General features: G+C 47.0%; 1 protein-coding gene across 3 annotated transcripts in view; it reads left to right on the forward strand.

Annotated features, from left to right (window-relative positions):
• Window positions 1-22,186, forward strand: part of Slc25a12 (solute carrier family 25 member 12) — an 84,447-nt gene extending 62,261 nt beyond the window's left edge. For all 3 annotated transcript variants that reach the window (XM_060390465.1, XM_021639227.2, XM_021639228.2), the window contains 9 exons: window positions 3,790-3,871; window positions 5,444-5,602; window positions 8,318-8,370; window positions 8,603-8,683; window positions 14,850-14,990; window positions 16,966-17,104; window positions 19,778-19,936; window positions 20,056-20,146; window positions 21,190-22,186. In XM_060390465.1, the coding sequence (XP_060246448.1) occupies window positions 3,790-3,871; window positions 5,444-5,602; window positions 8,318-8,370; window positions 8,603-8,683; window positions 14,850-14,990; window positions 16,966-17,104; window positions 19,778-19,936; window positions 20,056-20,146; window positions 21,190-21,388 (1,104 nt within the window). In that variant the 3' untranslated portion in view covers window positions 21,389-22,186. The remainder of the gene's footprint in view (window positions 1-3,789; window positions 3,872-5,443; window positions 5,603-8,317; window positions 8,371-8,602; window positions 8,684-14,849; window positions 14,991-16,965; window positions 17,105-19,777; window positions 19,937-20,055; window positions 20,147-21,189) is intronic.
• The last annotated feature ends 1,467 nt before the right edge of the window (window positions 22,187-23,653 follow it).

The following is a 23,653-nucleotide window of genomic DNA, read 5'->3' on the forward strand; positions in this document are numbered from 1 at the left end:
CCTCCACCCGCACTGGCCTTGAACTCACTTTGTAGCAGAGATCGTTTCTGAACTTGGATCCTTCTGCCTCCATCTCCTGAGTGCTGGGGTTACAGCTCTGCACCACCACACCTGGCTTCTGAGGGCTGGGATTGACCCAGGGTTCGTACTAGACAGGCATTCTCTTGACCGAGTTATGGAAGTTGTGATCTGAAGAAGCTGAGTTAAAGGTTGGTAAGAGGTGGCAGAGCGGAAGGTGTGCACACTCTTAATGCCTGGGACAGTAGGGCGGTAAGGCCTAGCTTATCCCTGTGAGGGTGGGCAAATGAACCTGCTTGTGTGTTTTTCCTTTCTGAGTGTCACACATTTCCTTTTTCAACGGCACGGGATAAACGATCTGTGATGAGCCTGCCCAGGCTGTGTGTGCGTGCTTTGTTTCTGTGAGAAATTATATTAAAGCTCTAGGAGGTTTGCTCAAAACAAGCTGAGTTTTGCTCTGCCGAAACCTTACTGGGATGGTTTCATCTGTATTTTCCACCTGCCGTTTCTAGTCTTATGACCTCGTCTCCTTGTATAGTCTGTAGTCTCTTGGACTGTCATTGATCTTGGCTTCATGAGTACACAGAGGAAAGCATTACAGTTTACTGGCTAGTTCCACAAAAGTGAAGCCTGTTCTCAAGAAGGAGGAAATCGGGTTTATATGCCAGCCATTACTTATTAGTCATTGGTCTCATTGAGATTTCAGATTGGGATATACTGCATTATGCTTTGTAAGGCTAAAATACTGAATTGCCATGAAGGGCTGGGAAAGTCATAGGTGTGGCTACGAGTGGCTTTGCTCTGTGTTCCCCGCCCCGCCTTTCCTCCCCTGGCCACGCGTTTATTTGAGCTCAAGGAGAACCCAGCTTTGCTGTTCTCAGACACTTGCTGCAGAGTTGACTTGAGTTGTTCTTGTTCTCCAGCATCGGTGTGTGTTGTTGGAAGAGCCCTTCTCTCCATGGCGTTGACCTGCTACATAGAGCGGCTTGGTGTAGGCTTGATTTAATAACTGACACAATCCTGTCCTCCACTTAATAACTAAAATTAATAAATTAATTTAAAAATTAACTTCTTTTTACATGAAATCTCACATTCCCAGTTAAAATCATTTAGGAGTTTCAACTGTGTTTGCTTTGAGAAACAAATTAGCCTTTTTAAATATCAACCTTCACTGTTAAGATTGTAACTTTAAGTGAATGAGTGCTGTTGCCTTTGGCCCATTTGCTCAGATTCCAAGAGCTGAATATTTTCTTTCAGCCTAAATGCTAAAAATTCAGTACCTAATCATTAATAGGGATGACAGCTATAGGGACATTCCTTTTTGAATATTCATGATACGAAACCTATAACATTAATTACATTAATTTGCATACCTGAATGCAAGGGAACCATAAGTTGCAATGATAACTGAGCCGTAAGAAAAAACATCTTGGTAACCCTACACTGGTATGTTTTCTTACAAATGCTATTTACTGGGAATGAAGGTGACTTTTCTGTCAAAAGGCATTTGGGTATTTATAGTTTGAGATGTTTTAGCTAAGAATTAAAGCACAGAATAATCCTTTCATTTTCATAGGATTTTGCAGGGCTTAGAAACATTCTTTGAAGAAAAGGAGTTGAAAGAAAAATCTATATTGTTGAATGCAGGAGAAACCTCCCACGTGAATAAGGGAATTAGTGGTCACTCGATGCTTCTTTGCGATCATAGATCTATTATTTTATGAAAAGACCCCCCTTTCTTTTTAAGCTAGGGTCCAACTTTGGACTTAAGGTTTACCTTGAATTCATTTTTTAAAATTCTTAATTTTTATTTCATGTTCATGGGTGTTTTGCCTTTGTGTGTGTGTGTGTGTGTGTGTGTGTGAGAGAGAGAAGTTTGTGGAGGGCAGAAAAGGGCATTTGAGGTGATTGTGAGCCACCGTCTGGGTGCTGGAACCTGAGTTCTCTGGAGGAGCAGACAGTCTTCACCACTGCCATGGCTTTGAACTCTTGATCCATTGGCTTTTGCCTCCTGAGTAGCTGGGATGAGAGGTGTGCACCCCCATGCCTAACTTTATCTGTGTATTTTAATTCAACTTTGTTTTCCTGAGATAGCGTCTCCTATAGCCCAGGTGGGCTTTGAACTTACCATGTAACTGAGGATGACCTTGAACATCTGAAACCCTTGCCTCTATTTCCTTAGAACTAGAATTCATGTCTGACTCACCATGTCCAGCTAAAGGCTTCATTTCTTTATTTTTAGTTTTGTTTACCATTACTGTGTTTGTATGTGTGTGAGAGTACAGGTGCATGCGTTTCATGGCACACATGTAGAGCTCAGAGGGCATTACTGGGGCGGAAGTTCTCACCTTTCACCATGGGTTCTGAGGGGCAAACTCAAGTCACCAGGCTTGCATAGCTACAGCCATCTCATCAGCCATGCCACCACCACCTCCTGTTCTTTCTGAAAGGCTCTGTAAGACAAAATAGATATTTTATTCCTTTGTTCCAATCTGCTATAGAGCATAGTGAATATTTTCATGCTGGCAATGCTAAGTTCCAGGCTGATACACTGATGTAGACAGACAGTCGGGCACAGGACCTGTGGAATAGCCTCTGCCTTTCGAAGATATTGTTCATCGTTTTATTTTGCTGTTATCACAGATTTTGTTAGAAGGTGGATATGAGTAGGGCATTGCCTGTTAGAGATTTCAGATGTGGTCAGTCTTCTCTGGCCTGGAACTCATAGGCATCCGCCTGCCTCTGTCTCTGGAGTGCTGAGATTAGAGGCCCACTAGCACACTGGGCAATTTTGATACATTCCTAAAAGCAAGATTTTTTTGGTATGAGTAGTGCATGCCTGTAATTCCAACATTTGGGAGGCAGGAGGGCCAGTGATTTAAAGATAGCCTCAGCTACACAGCAAGTTCAGGGCCAGCTAGGGTCTGGGACTTTGTCCCAAAAAAAACTAATAAAGGGGTGGTGAGATCAGCACATCCGGGCCCTTCCACCAAAGCTGACCACCTGCATTTGATCCTCAGAACCCACATGGTGGAAGGAAAGAACTGATTGACAGAAGGTGTCCTCTGGCCTCCACATGTGAGCTATAGCTGCATAGACCTCCCTCCCTCAATGCATATGCAGTGAATGAATGAGTGACTGAACGTTAAAGCAGCCAACTATTGGAGAAATTACCACAGTTAAAGGAGTGAATGCTATCTGCTGGTACATAGCTTACCCAAGGGTTTCGAGTCCGGGAGGGCGAGAAACGGGTCTCCGTGATACAAGGCTTGCCCAGCTCCCACGAGGCCCGGATTCAATCTCCAGGACTGCAAAAACAAGCACAAAAATCACACACAAACACAAACCTGTCAAGGATAACAGTGTATTCCCCAGCAGCAGTCCATATGTGAAGATTAAGAAAAAGCCACGCCATATATATTTATTTATCTATTTATTTATTGCTGGGTATGGTTTTTTTATTTGTCTTGTTTTTTTAACTTATGTTATTGAATGTTTGGAAGGCATATATGTCTGTGTGCCACATGCATGCTTGGTGCCCTTGGAGGTCAGAAGAGGGCATCGGATCCCCTGGAACTGAATTTGCAGGGGATAGTGCATCACCACGAGGGTGCTGGGGACACTAGTGGGTGTTCTGCAAGAGCACCGGGTGCGCTTAATATCTGAGCCGTCTCTCTCTAGTCGCGAGGTATATCTTTCCAAAAAAACACTAAACTCTTGTGTTCTTCAGTTTTGAGATTTTCAGACTTTCCTGTTGTTTCTTCCCCTCAGCAATCTCCTGGCCTGGGCAGGCCTATCTGGCTCCATATTGCAGAGTCCGCATACAGGTTCACGCTGGGCTCAGTCGCTGGAGGTGAGTGGTGCGTCTGTGGCCGCCTCGGGCTGCTCTTGCTGTAACATTATCCCAGCACATGGGCGCTCAGCAACGGTGCGGCGCACTGTTGGGGGGGGGGGGGTGAGGACTGTGGGCCCTTCTGAAGGCTCTGTTTTACCTGTGATCAGAGGACTTGTCAGAGCATGGCTGCAGCCCTCTGGCTCCAGTCTGTCTTCAGCGTAAAACCTCTGTAATGATGGGAGAGTCTGAAGTGCATCGCTACACTCCACTCACCTTAATTACCTCAGTTGAGGCAGGCCAGCGTGAAAAATGGAGACAAAACGGAAAGCGAAAACTGAGTTTATGGGGTTGGCTAGGGGCAGCGAGGAAGCCAAGATAGTCAAGATCAGAAACTCAAAAATAAAACAGCTGCTCACGGAATCGCAGTGGCTGCCTGGTGATTCTTCTTTCCCTTTTCTGGCTTAAGAGTGCCCAGAAACGTTTATTTGCTAAAAGAATCCCTCCTCCCTTCTCTACTCATAGCCGAAATTACAGAGTCCGTTAAAAAGCCTTTCATTTGCATGTGTGTGGATGTGCGCATGCGCGAGCCTGTCAGGCTGTGCGTGTTGAGGTCAGAGGAGCTCAGCAGAGGTGTCACTCCTCCTGCCACCGTGTGCGGTCCAGGGATTAAACTTGGGCGGTCACACTTGATGGCAAGCACCTTCGTCCGCTGAGCCACCTCAGCAGCTTGAGACTATTTTTACTTAAATAATCTACAACAACAACAACAAAAATAAAGAACCTGAAATCACTTTGTTGAAAAGAACCTCCAAAAAAATGATTAAAATGCTCCTGAATTTCTAAAACTACCTGGAACTGGTGACTAGTATTTTTTTTTTCAGCTTCAGTTTTAGAAGGTGCCAAGAATGTTATGCTTTTCAACGGCCAAAATACAGAATACTTTAGATCCTGTGAAATAATCCAGTCCCCAAGAAATTCTATAGCATGACTTTAGATTTTGGCTTGTTTGACTGATTTTCAACCAAATTCTACATATAGGGATAGGACCATGTCAAGGATTCCCCCCTCCGGAAAAAAAGATGATTATAGCTTAGATTAATTTACTGAAATGCTAAACTAAACTTTAAAATCACAACTGCTTAGCTTGTGTGCCATCATTTCATAATTTTGAAGAAAAAGCACTCGGAATATTTAGGCAATTAATGGAAAATATAAAGAAATGGTTCTGATGGGCAGTGGTCGCATACCCCTTTAATCCCAGCAGAGGCAGGTGGATCTCTGTGAGTTCGAGGCCAGCATGGTCTATGGAGAGAGTTCCAGGACAGCCAGAGACAGGAAACCCTGTCTCGAAAAATAAAAAACAAAAAGAAAGAAAAGAAAAAGGTATGCTTTCTACGTGTTCCTCTAAGCTTATGGACTCCACGGGTTGCCATCTATCAGTAAGAGAAGGAAAAGCGTAATAAGATGACTGCCTTCTGTGAGAAGAGACGCTGGGTTTTATCTTTCATCTATGCAGAAGAGAGTTGATGTCCTTATGGGTGCTCCACAATTGCCTTCTTTTGTTAACCCTGAAAATTGTTGTGTTTGTAGCTGTGGGGGCCACGGCGGTGTATCCCATAGACCTGGTGAAGACCCGGATGCAAAACCAGCGCGGCACGGGCTCTGTGGTCGGGGAGCTGATGTATAAGAACAGCTTCGACTGTTTTAAGAAAGTGTTGCGTTACGAGGGTTTCTTTGGACTGTACCGAGGTGAGTAAGGACATCTCAGCCGCTGAAGTTGCGGGATTTTTCCGTCACCATCAGCAGATTTTAATGCTCTCGTTATGGAGACCAATTAGGGCTGTTTCTTTTCCTCGCTCGCCCCTCCCCACCTCGTTGCTCATTTTCCTGTGTTGTGTTCTTTCTGGTGACTAGCAATATTAGTCTGTAAACAGGTGTTCCTCTCCCCTTCCTGCTGCTGTTAAGTCTCGGGATCCAAATCCTGCGCCTCTCTCAGCGTGGGCGTTTGTGCGCATGCTCTTTGAGGGCAGAGGTCCTCAGCCCTTTTGCTCTAAGATGGTTTGTCTTTTCCAAGGAGACCCGTGGTAGGTCTTTTCCAGTTGAGTCATGTGTTATCTGAATTTTTAAAGGGTGGGGAAACCCTAGGCCCCCAAGTTTCAGCTGGCCCCTTTCCTTCCCAGCCCAGGCGGAGCACGGCGTTCCCCTCTCATCTGCTGAGCTCCTGGCTGCGGCCCCCGCGCAGACTTCTCCCCAGCCCCAATGGGCTCTGTAGGAACTTGTCTTCTTGGAGAGAGGGTGGCTTTCATCTGCATGTTTTCACATTACAATTTCGGGTTCCTTTGCGGGGGAGATTAATTTTTTAATCCCTTTGGGCGCCACTTGGAATTCTTTGAAATACTCTTAAGGTACTCTGGTCCCGGGCATTTGTGCAATTTACTGTACGTGTTTGTTTGCATTCCCAGGCGTATTAATCCCCAGCTCATTCCGAGCTCTATCGAACTGTTTGGCTTAGAGCTGTTTCTAGGAAAGAGAGACGGACTGAAGGCGTGGGCAGGAGAAAAACACCTGTAGTTGGCATCACAGTCAGGCATTTGAGTGGACACATTTAAAGTCAAAGATGGCCATTCTCATGTTTGTTGTGGACCCTGTGTATGGAGTGAATGGGCTCAGATGCCCTCTTTCTGGTAGCAAGTATAATGAAGTTTCCTCAAGCATTCAGAGCACTTCGGCTTGGAAAACTCCAGCTGTATGACTAGAGGGACAACAGTGGCCACTGTCCGGGGGCAGTGGGGCCGGCAGTGCAGAGACTTGTTAGAAATGGACTCAGCTCTTCTGACTAGGCCTCACACAATGGGGATCACGGCAGCACTGTGGTTGCTTATTTCTTTGGCATCTCCAATCTTTCACTATTGAATAATGACCTTTCTCTTCATGAGTATGGTTTTAAGTTAAAAGGTTGTCTACAGAGAACTGTTTGAAGGAATCTAGCTGTGTTGGTGTATGGCCGTCTCAATAGATACTTCTAGAAAAATTTATTTGGGAGAGCTATCATATTAATTCCATGGGTGCAAACATAGCAGGCAGGGGAGGGAGACATTGACTTTATTCGGGATCTAAGCTGATGAGATGGGTCCTTTAAATGCGAGACTTTCGTAGTAGATCCATGATTGTAGGAGCCCTGCCCGGGAGCCTGGTGGTTGTCGGGACTGTCATATATTGCTTAGAACTGGTCCATTATTCTGTCAGATGACTGACAAAGTTGTTGACAGATTAGCTAAATTTCTTTGCAGGCAACAATGATAAAATGACACAAATCAGTACTTTATTAACATCCCACGAGCTTCAGGGAGGAGAGTTGTAAAACAAACACACATGCTCTGGAGGGAGACTAAAAGCAATAGGGTCGGATGATCAGGAAGGCAAGAAAGTTAAGACTGCCATCTGCTGATTTCTCCTTCTTAGATCCCGTGTCCCGTGGAAGGTGTGTGCACAGACTTGCTTGATAATTCTGTTTGACTGACAGTAGCCTGTATGCACGATTACTTGCTGGCTGTCATCAGCATCCTCCAAGGAGGCTTAAGATGAGAGCACTGAATAAGTGCGCAGATATGCGTATCACTCCGCCTGGACCAGGGCTTTTAAGGCTAGAGGATGTGTTTATTGCTTGCATCCTTAAAAAAATGTATGCAAAAAAAAAAAAAAGCCAACAACCTAGTAAAGTTGCCTGCTCTAGAAAGCTGAGCTCCGCGGGCATCTACAGATGGAGTTGTTTGCTGCCAGCCTGGGAAATGTAGCTTTCTGAGCATGATGATTCCTTTCGTGTAAAATGCCTTAAGCTTGACGTTTATTAGTAAATACAAAGATAACTGGCATATGTTTTCGCTTGTAATAGGATTCTCACGACTGATACTAAAAGCCGCAGTTTTTCTTTACAGCTGTGGCTTTCTCTCAAGTAAATGAGTGTCAAATGCTGGGCTTCTCTGATAGTCAGTAGCTGAGCTCGTCTGTGCTGCAGGGATTGCCCTCTGCAGCCAAACCTGGTGTGCGCAAAACACACTGCCTTGAGCGTCTCCAAGCCCAAAGCACCGGTGTCTGTAAAGTGTATGTGTGTCTGTAGGCTGCTTCGAGGAACAGAACAAATTCAGTTACGGATTGGAGAGGCTGCATTGGCCCCATTCTCTCCTTGTGTTTCTTTGGGAAGATGCTAAAGAGGATTTTTTTTTTTTTTATCTTTAAGGATGTTTAAAAAAAAAACATTTATACCTTTGAGAAAAATGACTTACTTGACTTGTAAATTGTAACACGCGCGCACACACAGACACACACACACACACACAGAGCTAGGATAATCCCTTTCCCCATTTAGATGAAAACCTGGAGCTACGTGGTGGGTAACATCTTCATTGGGCTTGTATGTTCACATGCAGACATCCGTTTTGCAAATGATTCTCTCCTTCTCCCCAGGCCTGATACCACAGCTGATAGGAGTCGCACCAGAAAAAGCCATTAAGCTAACAGTAAGTTTGTTTGTCACTGACTGTCATTTACCTAGAGTGCTATGGAGCCAAAAATAAGAAGGATGCTGGGGAGCTGCCAAGGCACCCATAAACACTTTCCCATGTGTGTAGACATTTGGTAAAGTCTCACTTTTATCATGAGGAAGTATTTTGATAATTTGGAAATGTAACAGTGTGCCCGCAGAAGGAGCGTCAGGAAATTCTGATCAGCTGACCTTGTCTTCCTAACTAGGTTAATGATTTTGTCCGGGACAAATTCACCAAAAGAGACGGCTCCATCCCGCTGCCGGCAGAGATCCTCGCTGGCGGTTGCGTAAGTGTCAAGCCTGGTTTCCTGTAGCAAAAACATTCCTCTAACCTTTCTGCAAAGTAGGTGTGAAATATGAGTGACATTTCCCTTTTAAAATTCTTTATTACATTTTTCTTTAGTGTGTGTGCGTGCTTGAGGAGGAATTTCAGGCATTGGTTCTCTCCTTCCGTCCTGGGGGTCTTGGGGATTGAACTCATGGCCCAACATTTCCCTTTAACTCAAAGGGTGTTAAAGTGAGTGTATGTACGTATGAACAACCCTGGTGTCATCCTCAAAAAAAGTGTTCACCTCCTTTGAAGCTCAGCAACTAGGCTAGACTGGCTGAAAGTGAACCCTGGGGCTCTTCTTGGCTCCACCCCCACGGTCACTGGGATTCCCAAGATGGCCTCCACCTGTGGCAGTATGTAGCTTGTGGGGATTGAAATCAGGTCCTAGGGCTTGCCTTAACTGATCCTTTTCCCCGTTGTATAATCTGAGTTTTATTACCTTTGTTTCTTTTAAGATCCTGAAGCTGCACCTTCTAGACTTTGAGATGCGTGTGTATGTGTGCATTTTTTAATGTGTGTTTTTCTTGCATGCACGCACATGCACTATGTGCGTACAGCGCCCTGTGGCCAGAAGGGAGTGTGAGATCCCCTGAAACCAGAGTTACAGAGAGTTATGAGCCACCATGTGGGTGCTAGAGACTGAACCTGAGTTCTCTGCAAGAGCATCAAGGGCTCTTAACAGCTGAGCCAGCTCTCCAGCTCTCTTCTAGACTTTTTAAATTCTTAAGTTTTGTTTGCTTAAGTATCCAAGGAAATGTAATAGCAGGTCTGGTTACTGTCCGTTTCTCTCCCTGGAACCTTAAGTGTGAGGGGGCTGGTTGACCGGGCCCTCAACTTTTACGTAGGAATGAGTGTGCCATTATAATTTAATTAAGCCTTCTTATGGTGCTGCAAGGGGCAGGAAGAGATTACAACTGTATTGTAGCGATTGGCAAAACTCCCAAAGTCAGAGGTTGAGATTGTAGTTTTGTAGAGCCCAGCCGCTTTTGTGTTTAAGGTGTAAAGCTACATTGGACAAGCTGACACATCTAAGTTTGCAGCTCAGCAAATGTTATGTGTGCTGTCTGTTTCACAGGTATAATGTGGTTTTCTTGAGACTTTTGTTTTGGTCCTGAAATGTTAATACCTTTGGGAGGTCCTGGCAAAAACCTTCTCACTTACTTATGGAGCCTGAGATGACGAGGTCAATGACCTTAGAAGTCTTAATTCAGAGAAGATGTCCTTGGGGTCAGGGGAGCAGTTGCTCCAGGCTTCTCCATGACGAGACTTGTCAGTGGACAGAACCTTGCCTGTGTGTGGGGTGAGGCCAGGCTTGCATGTTTGCATATACACCGTGTGTGTGTGTGTGTGTGTGTGTGTGTGTGTGTGTGTGTGTGCGCTTTCTCTCTTACTTGGCTCAATGTACTTTTTATGAATGATAAAGGACAGACCATAATAAGCCCCTGCTTACCTGTGTCCACAGACGTGTACTTCCCCTTGTATTATAATTAGATGCTAAAATTGTTTCACTTCTTTTAAGTGATAAATATATCTGTGGTTTTCGTTTCCATTTGGTTAGGAGGCTTCCTGACTGGTGTGTTGACCACAGCCTCTGTGCATACCTGTAATCCCTTGAAAGCTAGGCATCTTTTGTGGTGGAATGGTAGCATCTGCCTTTAATCCCTAAACCAGGGAGGCTTACACAGGAAAACCAGAAATTTGGGCTCATCTTTAGCTACATATGGGTTCAAGGCTAACCTGGGTTAAATAAGGCCCTGCCTGGGGAAAACAAAAACAAAAATAAAAACAAAAGGTTGTCCGTGTTCTTTCCCAAACAGCCAGTTATTTCTGTGCCATGTAGAGGATTTTGGCCATAAACTGGCCTCCTCTCTTGTCTGACCTGTGACTAAGTGGTTAAGCCTTAACCAGACAAGCGATTCCTTTGTTCTTCCGAGGTGTGGACTCGTGTTTACAGGCAAAGTCTAAGATGCCCTGAGGGTTCGGCTGACACTGAATTTGTCCCTTAATCATGATTTCTTTCTGGATGCTTAATCTTGACTGATTTTTGATTGGCAGGAGAAAGAGTGATGTTGAACTCTGTGCAAAGAGAGTCCTGTAGTGTCTGCTGGTCTATAAACAGGCTTGTCCATTCATCCAAGACTTTACTCTCTGGTTTAGTTCACTGACTTTCATGAGAAGTGTTGGGCTTTAACAATCATCTACCTGTGAAATGATGGTTCATCAGTAGAGAAACCAAGCACTGGGAATGGCGTATGCCCGTAATCCCAGCACCCAGGAGGCTAAAAAAGTATCACAAATTTAAGGCCAGCCTGGGCTACATAATAAGACCCTGTCTCAAAAAATAAAATAAAAATAAAAAATGCCCCATTAAGGCATCGTTGGATGCCCTGTGCTGACGGCTTGCTCTCTGGATCTCAACAGCGGCTTGCTCTCTGGATCTCAGCACCCTGCTGCTGTACCCTCGTGTGGAGGAAGGACGGAGCAGCTGGCTTCAGCCTCTGAGCACTCTCCTCCCACCCGCAAGGGCAGAGCCGTTAGAATGTAGTCACTTCCTTGTCATACTGTCATGTTGGGCACTAGGTTTCAACATCTTCAGCAGCTGGGGGTGGGGACACATATTCAGACCATACTGCTTCCCTTATTTCTTCTAAGTTTTGTGTTCTTCGGGAAATATGTTACCCAATAGTAAACATATTGGCTTTTATTCTTTTATTCTTTTCAAACTGTCACTATTGGGGCTGAAAAAATGGCAGTGTGTTGGTCTGCCAGGCACAGTCTTTGTCTGTTCCTGTTGTCTGTCCTTGAGACAGCTAAGTCTGCTAATTTTTTTCTCCCCTGGTTGTTTTAACTGCATACATTTAGTACATCCCTCGAGTTGCTGCTGCGGCCTGACAGAGACCTGGTTTGGGTTCTCCTCAGACTCTGGGAGGGAACTGTAAGGCTTCTGATGACTGGCTGCGGTGGCTGCAGGGAAATGGTTCCAACAACCAGAGACAATAGTTCAAAGCAAGAAGCAACGAGGGGGTTTGGCACACACAGGGCCAGTTCCCAGCCTTCCTGCAGACGAAGCCTTGGGGTGGTACTGTGAGGACAGAGGTCACACAGGGCTAATCCTGTATGCAGGCAGCCCTGTAGCATCCAGCACAGGAGAGGCGCAGGCTGAGTTTTATTTTGTCCCAGTAACTTCAGCTGTTGGTCTGCTTTCTCCTTAAAGAGACAGTGGAAGAGACGGAGCACTGTGATTTTTATATTCTGTTTCTCTTGTATATGGTTAACTCTCATTCCAAATGAGATTTTTTTTTCTCTTTTATATATGTTCGGTGTGGTTCTAGAACAACAAAAGGACAGATTAATACTGAAAAATAAAACCTAAGCTTGTTCTACCATTAGCGCATCTCTTTGAGAGAAATGAGTGCAAATACGATGAAGAATTTAGCAATTAGATGGTTAGAAGTTTGTATAGATAACAGAAACAAGCAGATCGTTTTGAGTTTGGGGCCACCCTGGTCTAAAAAGCAAGTCCAGGACAGCCAAGGCTGCATAGAGAAACCCTGCTTTGAAAATAAATAAATAAATAAATAAATAAATAAATAAATAAATAAAGTGATTTAAAAGCCATGAACAAGCATTATTGAACAGATAGAAATTTTACTCCCTAAAATTCAAGGACCACATAAGGATGACCCTGTGCCTGGCTACAGTAGCACTGTTCATGTTGCCAGGGGATTAGCTCCCCTTGCTGGGAGCTCCAGATCGACAGTTGGCTTCTGTGTTCCAGGGTGTCCTATGGGTGCTGGGATGCTCACCTTCAACACATATAACAATGTGGCTGTATGTGTAATGTGTGTCACTGGCTCCTTCCCTCGATTTCACTGTCTTCCTGGAGCTGTAGAAGAAAGCTTGTGACTTGTAGTCTGAGGAATTTGGAGAACTGTTGGGAGTGCATACCTTGTTTGTCTGGCAGTCATTTCCAAGAGGCTCAGGTGAGAGGAGAGAATTGCCAGAGGAGGGAGCTGGGAGCCAGCAGACCAGATGTGCTAATTCACCAGTGGTTAAAATGTGAAAGGACAAGCCAGCGGTGGCGGCACACACCTCTGATGTCGGCACCGGGGAGGCAGAGGCAGGCAGATCTCTGTGAGTCTGAGGCCAGCCTGGAACTCTAGGACAGCCAGGAATAACACAGAGAAATCTTGTCTTGAAAAACCAACTAGTCAGCCAACCAACCAAACAGAAGCCATGAAAGGACTTTGTGTTTACTTAAGCACAACGCCCGTATTTAACACTTAGCACCTAACAGCTGCCAAGCTGGTGGCGGTAAATTGAGGGATTATAATAAAAATTTGTAGTTCTTTTCTTTTTATTTTAATCTGCTTTAGTTTAGAATATAAAACATGTTTCCCCAAAGACAGTCTTTACAACCATTGTTTAAAAAGGCGATTTCAAGGAAATAGTAAACTTTTCAATTGGTTTGGTCTTTAGTTCTAGCTACAGGAGTAATTACTTGGATTATCATTTTAACATAAATTTTCACCCAGCAATCCTTTTGAAAGTATTGTTTGCTTAGATTGAAACATTGAAACGCGCCTGTCTGCCTGCAGAGCAGCAGATTATAAAAGAAAGAAACACAGGCAAATCAACGTGTAAAATTGGGTCAGTATATCCCTGTTGGGGGAATCTATGAGCCTGCAGTGGTCTGTGCCCCATCAAGACAAAAGGGGATTAGTCCCCTGGGGAATTCAGGACAGTCAGTTGCCCAGAGGAGGAAAGGAATCTAGGGTAGTCATGGGTGCTGAAGGGCCAGGATTTGAACCAGAGGCATTGAAGAGTGCTGTAGCTCTGGAGTGTTGACGAGGCGCCTGGCTGGCCTTCGGAAGGGGTCTGGGAGGGTCATGGGTGTGGGCAGATGTGGAGGAGTATGGGTGGAGGACTGAGATGCTGTTTGCACACCTGTGGGACGGCTCTGCCCATGGAGGCACACAGGGCCAAGTGCTGCGGCTGTTAGGGCTGTATAAGGACTGTGATTATATAAGCACCATTACAATTACAAATAGTGTACGAATATGGTTTTGATTGTATAATGTAAACAGCTGCAGCTTAAGACAAAAACGCCCAAATGAGAGCTCTGCGCTTCATGAAGGGAGATAATATATATTTTATTTATTTTTATATATACGTGATCATACACACATGCTCATCTTTATATTACAAAAACAAAAAGAAAAAAGAGGAGTTGTAGCAATTATTTTAAACATTCCTTTCCCCCACCTCTACTAGCTGGCAGATTTCAGATGCTAATACACTCTGATTATTTAAAACCAAACTTGTCACTCACTCATCACCAGAGTGTGGAAAGTGCCTTTGATCCGGTGTCGTACTCTGGGTTACTCAGGGTTCCGAGTCGCAGCTCTGTCTTAAAGAGCAATCCCCCCCCTTGTTTTGTCTTGAGATGATACTGAAGTTTGTCTCCCCAAATTCCTTCCTTTTGTGTGGGTGTCGCTGGTCAGAGCTTTGCGCATGCTCACATGCAGTGTCAGACCGGAGGAGGCGCATCTCTGATAAAGGCCCCTCTGTGGGGCTGGGACTTGGGCTCAGTTTTCTGCAAGTTGCTGGGCTAAATCAGTGCTCTGTTGAGCATCCCCTTTCGCCCAAAGCTCATCTTCCCCACCCCCAAGGCGTCATTCGCTTTTGTTTTCCAAATTGCGTTTATTGATTTTGCTGCTTTGAATACGCTTGAGGTTATCCTTAAAGATCAGCCGAGAATCGGTCTTGGCGACCTAAATCCGTACACTGCGGTTCGCATCTGTAATCCCAGCACTCTGCAGACTGAGGCAGGAGGGTTGCTGCGAGTTCTAGCTTAACCTGGGCGGCATAGTGAGTTCCAGACCAGTTTGGGCCACACACTGAGACTTTGCCTCAAGTAGACACAAACCCAAACACAGATTGACAAGCTTGAGGCGTCGTTGGGACATCTCCACGAGACCCGCTCCTCGAGCTCAGTGCGGGCCTCTCCTTCCCCAGCGAAAAGTAAAGAAATCTTCCCTGCCTTTCCCTTCATTGACACCCCAGTCCGGCTCCGGCTCCCGCTACGGCGTGGAAAGAGCTTGTCTGTCCGTTGCTTGCAGGCTGGAGGCTCGCAGGTCATCTTTACCAACCCCCTGGAGATCGTGAAGATCCGCCTGCAGGTAGCGGGAGAGATCACCACGGGACCCAGAGTCAGCGCGCTGAACGTGATCCGGGACTTGGGGCTTTTCGGGCTGTACAAGGTGGGTGGATCCTTTCCGCCAGCTGAGCTGAGAAACAGGGACGCACAGTGTAAACGGGAGAGCGCAGAGGTCACCTGACACCGCCCCTCACCCCCAAGTGAGAAGCAGTCTTACCCAGCAGTGACCTACGGGATGGAAAACCCAAGGGAGATGAGGGCGTTGGGTAAAGGCAGTGGACGTTCGCACTCGTGCTGTCACGTTCAGCTTTAGGGAGTGCGGGCAGGACATCTGTGCCCTGGCACCTCTGGCTTCAGGCTTCCCTCTCCACTCCGGCCTTTGAGAAGTGTCCTTGGCTCCAGGCCCGCAGGCTGATCCTCTGCTTTTTGAGTCGGAATACTTATTTCTGTCATCCTCCCAGGAGGGGCTTCCCTTGTCTTAATCATTGTGACCATGGTGGGGGGAAAAAGACGGTAGAATTCGGCAGGATTCGGGCCTGTAAGAAGTTAAGTGGGAGGATTTGCCAATAATGAATTCCATTTAAAAACAACAACAGTTCCTGTACCTTCACAGCCCAGTCAACAGATCCCCCCTGCAGGGGTACTCACCGCTCATTACAGATCAGATGTAATGGAGCAGAAGCCAGTATTTTTCTTTAACAAGGACAGCATTTCTTTCCGTTTCTTTCCCCGGTAGACGGGAAAATACGGAAATTTCACCCCTATAGGGGACTGTGTTGCCACAGCACTGAATTCATTTATGGATCCATGACTGCCGAAATGTGTAAATTCACCTCTTATCTGCAAATTAGAAATTAGGAATGTCTAGTTGGAGCCACCCTGCCACGGGGTGCCGCGGAGCCGGGGAAAGGAACGGAGAAGGTGTCTCCGTGTGCCGAATGCCTCCACTCGGCTCCCCACGCCCACCCTGCCATCTGTTGATATCCCCCGGAGAGCAGAATTTGTAAATATTGGTTCTGCCCGTGTTACCGTGTAAGAGGCCGTGGCTGTTTTCTGTTGTTGTTATGAAAACAGAGTCATCGGGGAACCCAGTGCTTGGGTGTAGGTAGCCTTTGTCTGGCGAGGTAAAGCTCCAGGCCTGGGCTGGCAGGACTCACTGGCAGTGCTGTGAGAAGTGTCCACTGCCCTCTCTGTGGCCAGGACAGGCAGCCTTGAGTGGGGCATGGGGTGGGGATGAGCAGGGAAGGCTTTTGGGTTTTCCCTCAGCCTTCCCTAGAATGGTTCCCCTTCTCCATTGTCTCTGGCCTTCTGCCTGGTACTCCCAAAACTTGGAACTGATTGAACTTGACTTGGTAACTTGTTAGTGTTGGGGGGGGGAGCTTGGGAAGCAAGCCTTTCATTTTGGGGTCTGAATCTCTGAGTCTAACGCCTCTCCTCTTTGCCCTTCCACTTCGATCATCACTGAAGCTCCCCGCCCCCACCCCTAGCAAAGCTGGTCAAGAAACCTGGGAATCCGAGAGTTTTTAGTTGTGACTCCTAAGGTGTTGCCTTGCTTAATGCACAGGAAGTTTCAGTTACACATTGACAAGTTGCAGAGGCCTGTACAGAGCATCCTTGGATGTTGTACTTTAAAACGCTTAAGAGGGCTGGGCTGTGGTGGTGGCGGCGAGAGCTTTAATCCCGGCACTTGGGAGGCAGAGGCAGTCAGATCTCTATGAAGCCTGCCTGGTCTACAGAGAAACCCTGTCTTGAAAAACCAAAACAAACAAACAAAAAAATAAAACACATAAGAGGATAGGTCTCCATCTGTGATCACCACAACAGAAAGCAAATTAATTTTTAAAGCACTAAGTGTAGCGTTTCCGATCACGCGAGGGTGGCCCGGATGGTTACCCACTTTCCTTTCGAAAGCCTGCTGCCCACGCGTTTGCTCCGTTCACCACCCTACGCCCCCTCACGTCACTTCTAATGCTGTTGGAAGGACGTCTCAGCTCGTCACCGACGCCTGCCTGCTTCCCGTTCGGGCATTCTGACCATGTTTACACACTGTCTCGCACTGTTTCCTCACCATGTGACAGGGTGCCAAAGCCTGTTTCCTCCGAGACATTCCCTTCTCCGCCATCTATTTTCCCGTGTACGCTCACTGCAAACTCCTCCTGGCTGATGAGAACGGACGCGTGGGAGGCATCAATCTCCTAACAGCTGGAGCCGTGGCAGGTAACCGCAGACCTTCGGGACCAGAAGAATCCCCTTAAGAAGCGCCAAATCTCTGACTCGGCCCCATATTTCTGGGAGTTATTGTTGGGCTCTGACTTAGCTGGCTATAACTGCCTTTTCTCCTTTGTGGGGATGCGCTGTGATTCTGATGAGAGTTAATTACATTTGCATAATGTCGATAAACAAGTTAATGCAGCTTAGCAACTTGGAGCCAAATTAGATCTGCCCATCTAAATTGGGCTGCCCTCATTAGCACGTTGCTTACCCCCTGGGCCCCTGAAACCTTGGGTGCAGCCAACTAAGGTGGCAAAGTTCTTGCCAGATCAGTTGCTCTGTTGACCCAGTGCTGATGTGCAGTCCCTGCCTGCCCTTGACCTTGTCCTGTGGGGTGGAGTAGCTCAGAAGCTGAGCTTCACGGAGCTATCTGTCTCTACTTGCTAGACCAGAGCAGGCCTCTGCAGCAAACCTCAGCCCTCACCTGCCTTTTCACCTCTTCTCTGACCTTAGCATTCATTTTGGTAATGGTTGCTGGAATTGGTTTGCCGCTCTGCAATAGGCTGAGTGCTTCTTGGGGTGGGGGTTTCATTATGTTCGTCCTGCCTTCTCTGTGTGGCCAGCGAAAGCAGTAGAGCCTCAAGACAAGTCACGAACATCTTCATCTAGTCTAAGACACCAGGTTAGTCCCAGGAGGGAGTCCACCAGAAAGAGGAGCCTGATAGGAAGGAACTGACTCACAGCAGTGGGGGGAATTCCGGGGGTTGAATGTGTGTGCGTGTGTGTCCATCTGTCTGTCCATTCTTACTCTTGAGTTACCAGGGAACTGACTTAGAGTAGAAGAGACCAAGCAGGTATCCTTAGATGCAGCAACACAGAAATGACAGGAGAGGGAAAGGCCTGTCTATCTTCCACACAGCCAGTAACAAACCTACACAGAACTCAGCATAACCAGGACTAGGCTCCCGTTTCCTGCTTTGGTCTTTTTGTAAGATTTATTTACATGTGGGAGGCAGAGACAGGCAGAGCTCTGTGAGTTTTGGGGTGAGCCTGGTCTATATCGTGACTAGTTTCAGGATAGCCAGAGCTACATAGTGGGACCTTGTCTCAAAAAACAAAAAACAAAAACAAAAACAAAACAAAAAACAAACAAACAAAAAACCTTACTTTTATGTGTGTGTTTGGCTGCATGTATGTGTGTATACCACATGCTTTGGGAGACCAAAAGAGGGCATCAGATCCCCTAGGACTGGAGTTATAGATGATTATGAGCTGTCCTGTAGGTGCTGGGAATCAAACCACGGTTCTCTGGAAGAGCAGCCAGTGCTCTTAACCACTGAGCCATCTCCCCAGCCCCCACTGCTTGGCTCTTAATTGCTGGGTCATCCTCTTCTGCTAGCTACCCTACATGTGGTGTTTTTAATATTGGGAGCCCTGGGTTCCGGAGTGTTGAGACACACTATTCTTGCTGTGACCACAAGGGACAACTGATCTCAAACAAAGAGAAAACAACAAGCCAGGGTTTTGAGCTTTGGTCTGGGGTCCAGCCTTGACCTCTGGCATTTGTGATCTTGGTTAGTTCAGTTGAGTTACCTCTTTAATCTAGTACCTACCCCTCCCCCGTTGACCCCAGCTCCTTTCTTGCACTCACCAGTCTGTGACGAAGGGGGTAACTGCCAGGCCTATGCCAGTGGGCAGCAGAACCATGTAAGCAGCTCCCAAGTAGCACCAGCTTGCTTGTAGACATTCGACATGTTTTCAGAAAGAGGCGAGTTATTCTAATTGTTATCAGGCGAGCTTTACCGGCAGGCACTGAGCGTTTGGAGTCCTGCCTCAGACAACAGGCGACTTACCTGCTTTCCTCTGAATAGGCTGCTGTGCTGATCCAGGGGAAGCATTGGCATCATTCTCTAGCAGCCCCCTCTCCATCCCCAGGGCCACCAGCTCCATCTGTCTAGCAATGAGACGGTGATATTTAGGCCAAATTGAATTCCTTCCCCCTGGAGAATGTCATGCTGCTCTTTCAAGGTCTGTTTTGTTTTATGAACAAAACCTATGCTTGAGAAATCCATCTTGTATCCTGCTGCTGCTGCATCTCAGGTGGCTCCAGGGAGCTGAGGCGCAGGGAAGGCAGTGTGGTCTTTGGATGGTCAGCTTCCCCGCTGCTCCCTAACAGGAAGCCTGACCCATGCTCACTCAGGTTGTAATGACTGGCGTGTGTGAGCGGGTCTGAAGTGAGGCTTGCTCACCTTTCCCTTAGAGCTGCAAACTGGCAAGGGCTTGATGCTTTTGACACTCACCCCGCAGTGCAAGAATCAGCTAAGACCACGATGCTTTGGTGCCACATACGTGAAAACACTTGCATCTTATTTAAAGATGAAAAAAACATACAGGTTGTTAGAGCTGGAAAGGGAACATGGGATTCCTATCACTATTACTGCGTTTCTGTGTCTTTCATTGTTCGTCGGGATGATACAGTCTGGGACATTTCCTTAATCCAGAAAGAAAATCAAAGCATTTCCTCCCTGGTTCAGTAGGGAGCAGCTAGCAGGCTTGGTCATGCTTCTCTTTCCACTTGTGTCTAAGGAGCTTTGTGGTCCCCTTTTGGTTACAGCCGTGGATTGTCTTGGTGGATGTGCGACGGCCTTAGGATGATTAAATGTGGCTTTCTCCTTAAAGGTGTGCCTGCTGCTTCTCTGGTGACCCCTGCTGATGTCATCAAGACGAGGCTGCAAGTGGCCGCCCGGGCTGGCCAGACCACATACAGCGGGGTCATCGACTGTTTCCGGAAGATTCTCCGGGAAGAAGGGCCGTCAGCGTTTTGGAAGGGGACTGCAGGTAGATGTCGGGGTGTCCTCCACAGTGGCCACCTGGCTTTCGTGTCCTGTCCCTGCCTCTCAGCGGTTGCCTTGCCACAGCTGCCCAGGTGTTAAATCTGCCCTGTCTGTCTTCTCCAGCTCGAGTGTTCCGGTCCTCCCCTCAGTTCGGGGTCACCCTGGTCACCTATGAGCTGCTGCAGCGGTGGTTCTACATAGATTTTGGAGGCCTGTAAGTGCGGCTACTTTTCCTTCCAAAAAGTCACCGCTCCAAATATGAGCTTCCTCTGTTTTCAGACCCACTTTGGGGAGGCTGAGAAAAGAAAAGCAACGGGATCCTTTAAGACCCGTGCGTGGAGAGCAGCAGGCTTTAAAAGCTTCCATGCCAAGAAAGCCAAACCTCAGTGCCTCAGCATACAGTGGGACATTTTGGGGAGACTGGGTCATTACTGGGTGACTTAATGTGGACCAGGAGCAATCTTAACGTGCACTAGCCGTGTACCGAGATTGTTCTTAGTCCTTTTATACTCATAATAGTTCAGTCCCCCCGTCATTTAGTTCGTAGACGGTCGCACACTGGTTCACACACATGGTTTCAAAGAGGCAATGCCAACGGGGCAGTCACTGTAGGGGGCAAGCTCCGGGTGAGCTGCTCCGGGCAGGGCGCACGAGGCTTGCCCTGGGGAGGACAATCACAGGCCTCCTGAGGGGAGCTGTACCCAGAGAGCAGCTATTAGCCCAGGTCCTGTTCTGCGGCTTCGTCTCCTAACCCCGAGAGCCCCCATCCTGCTGAGAGCCTCGGCAGGGGAATAACTGCAGAACCAAGTAGTGGAGAGACCTCTACGTAGAAAAGATGCAAGAACAGCAATGCCCCTGGACAAATATTTGTCTGCTTTCAGAGACTATAGAAGCAAGGACTAATCCTTTTCTCTTTTGATAATGAGCTTTATGAGCCCAGGATATTAAGTTATATCATTGCATATACCTTTACCATAGATTTCATGCATGCTTCCTGCGTAAAATTAGAAAATAAAAGCCCACACATAGGCAGCTTCCCAAGACTATCACTAACCCAGTGCATTTTCCCCTCCATATTTTCCGCCTGCAAGTCTGCTCGTATGTTCATAGGCATGAAGGTGGGGCCATGATTGATGTAGAGGAGGCGACATGGAAAGAGCGGAGGCAGCCTGCTCTGTGGTGTGGGGGTGCCGCCCGTGCCCAGCATGTCCTCCGCAGCCCCTAGCTCTCTAATTGCCTGCTCTTTCCTGTCCACAGCAAACCCTCGGGCTCAGAACCAACACCAAAGTCACGCATCGCAGACCTCCCTCCCGCCAACCCCGACCACATCGGTGGCTACAGACTGGCCACAGCCACTTTTGCTGGCATCGAAAACAAGTTTGGCCTTTACCTCCCCAAGTTTAAGTCTCCTAGCGTAGCTGTGGCTCAGCCCAAGGTTGCGGCAGCAGCTCAATGACACGACAGCTGCAGACCGAGGCCCGGGAGAGTGGCTGGGACCGTGCGCGGTCGTGTCTGCGCTGGGGTCAACCACCTTCTGTGTGTGTGTTGTTTATAAGTGACCATATGCCAGGGAGAGCCGCAGTGCAGTTTCAAGCTTTAGTCTTCTTTGTTGAGATGTTTTCTGAGCCTTGGCATGAATTGCGTGTTCTAGACTCTGCTTTGCGCAGCTTGTACCTACAGTTACTGTACATATTGTACATCTTTGTACAGAGACACCTTGGCACCTCACCCCAACCAATCACATTTATAGAAATGTAACGCAGTTCCGGGCGGCTTGAACTGTACAGAATGTTTTGAAAGTGTTTTGTTAAGAATCATGTAAGAATAAATGTACGAAAGTTAAATTCATTCTCCTCTTGGTGACTTACGGAAATCAGACATCAGTGTTGAATGTACTGAGCTTTCAATTGCAGTCTGTTTTCCATCCTGGGGCAGGAAGGTGTCTGCTGGCGAAAGGCAGAGGGAGACATAGTGCTCGCTGCATTATGAAAGAGATGCTTGGAGAAGGCGGCTCCCGGAGGACAAGCTGGGGCCTCCTGCGTGCGTGCTGGAGTGTTTCCAGCTGTTCGCAGCTGTCGGCTGGAGCCACTCCTCCTGTCCTCGCACGCTGGAGACAGGCTGGGCTCCACACAGCTCGCTTAGCTTTGCTTTCCTCCCATGCAGCAAGGTAAAGGTCAAGATGTTGAGAGAGTAAAGTTTGGACGTTTCCCTTCGTATAGTATGCTACAAATCAATAAAAGCACACCAAAACGTCTGCCAGAGTCGGTTTCCTTCCTAAGTATCCGCATGGTGCTCTTTGTCGGATTTGCTACAGACTCTGAGGATGTTGAGATGGGGTCTGTGGCCCCCTACCTTTAGGGAAGGTACACCCTGCTTCTGAAAGAATTAGGGTGGAGTGGGGGAGGGGAAGAAGGCAAGTTCCTACGCGGTGATTTTGTGGGCCTGGGTCCTCACAAGGAGGTCAGCTGCGGCCGACTTACTCAAAGGGCTCTCTCCTGGGCTATGTTTACTCTTGAACAGTCACTTCTGAGCCACAGCCACACTGTGGCTGTACTTGACAGGTGGTGACATCGGGACTTACCTGCTATAGCAAAGTGCTCTGGGGAAACACAGCTGTGGCCAAGGACCAGGATGTGAGGATGTATGCAGGGGTCATTAGAGGTGACCCTGGAGATGGTCAAGTCACCTTGCACGGCGCTCAGCAGTTGGTGGCCGACAGCCCTGTATCTACAGCTCTGAGCTCTCTTGAAGCCCTAGGAACAAAAGCTTCTTGAAAGCAGGCTATTTTGAAATGTGTTAGATCAGTCTCACTGGAACTGAATACAAAGTGTAATTGTTCTTGCTATACTTGTTTAAACCACACAAGTAGTCCAGGGATATGAAATCACACACCTAAGTGTGTGGAGGAAGATGACAGTGTGCCCTTGCTGCCTCCTCTTCACCATTCCCGCCACTCCCTGTTAGAGCATTAATGTGTGATCTGTTTTCCACACATCTACATATGTACATATTTATATATTTAAAACCAGGACTATGCAACGCGTGATTCTGTGACTTGCTTTTCTTAGTATGTCTCTGAGGTCTTTCCACATCACTTTATAAAAACGTACCCTGCTTCTAGTAGCTGTGTATTCTTTCACTGTGTGGATGGTGGCCTTTTAAAATAGTCTTTTCATCATTCCAGACAACACTGTAGTTAGAGGAGAATATCTTTGTGTGTGTCACGAGCAGGCATGTCAGTATTTTATTAGGAGAGTACTAGTTCATGAGGTTGATGAGTTTATAGTTTTTATACATCTTACCACATTGCTCCTCACTGAGGTCTTGCTCTCCTTTCCTCCAGGGAGCAGGTGAGAGCGGCCACGTCCTAGGCAGCTCATAAACAGTGGTCACTCTTTCAGTTTTTATTTTTCTAATTGCTAAAGGGCTTGAGTGAATTATCTATCTATCTATCTATCTATCTATCTATCTATCTATCTATCTATCTATCTATCTTACTTCTTGTTTGGTTTGGTGAGACAGGGTCTCACTCTTGTAACCTCAGAGTCTGGGAACTCCCTACGTAGATCAGGTCAGCCTTGAACCTGTGGCAACCTTTTGTCTCCCCTCCCAGCTGCTGGGATTACAGCCGTGGGTGGCCACATCTGGCTGTCTTTTCATTTTTACTGGTCATCTGTCTATTTTTGTTTTGTGAAATATACTGAAGGCCTCTGAAGTCTAT

The sequence above is a fragment of the Meriones unguiculatus genome, chromosome 8, assembly GCF_030254825.1.
Source record: "Meriones unguiculatus strain TT.TT164.6M chromosome 8, Bangor_MerUng_6.1, whole genome shotgun sequence".
NCBI classification, from domain to species: domain Eukaryota; kingdom Metazoa; phylum Chordata; class Mammalia; order Rodentia; family Muridae; genus Meriones; species Meriones unguiculatus.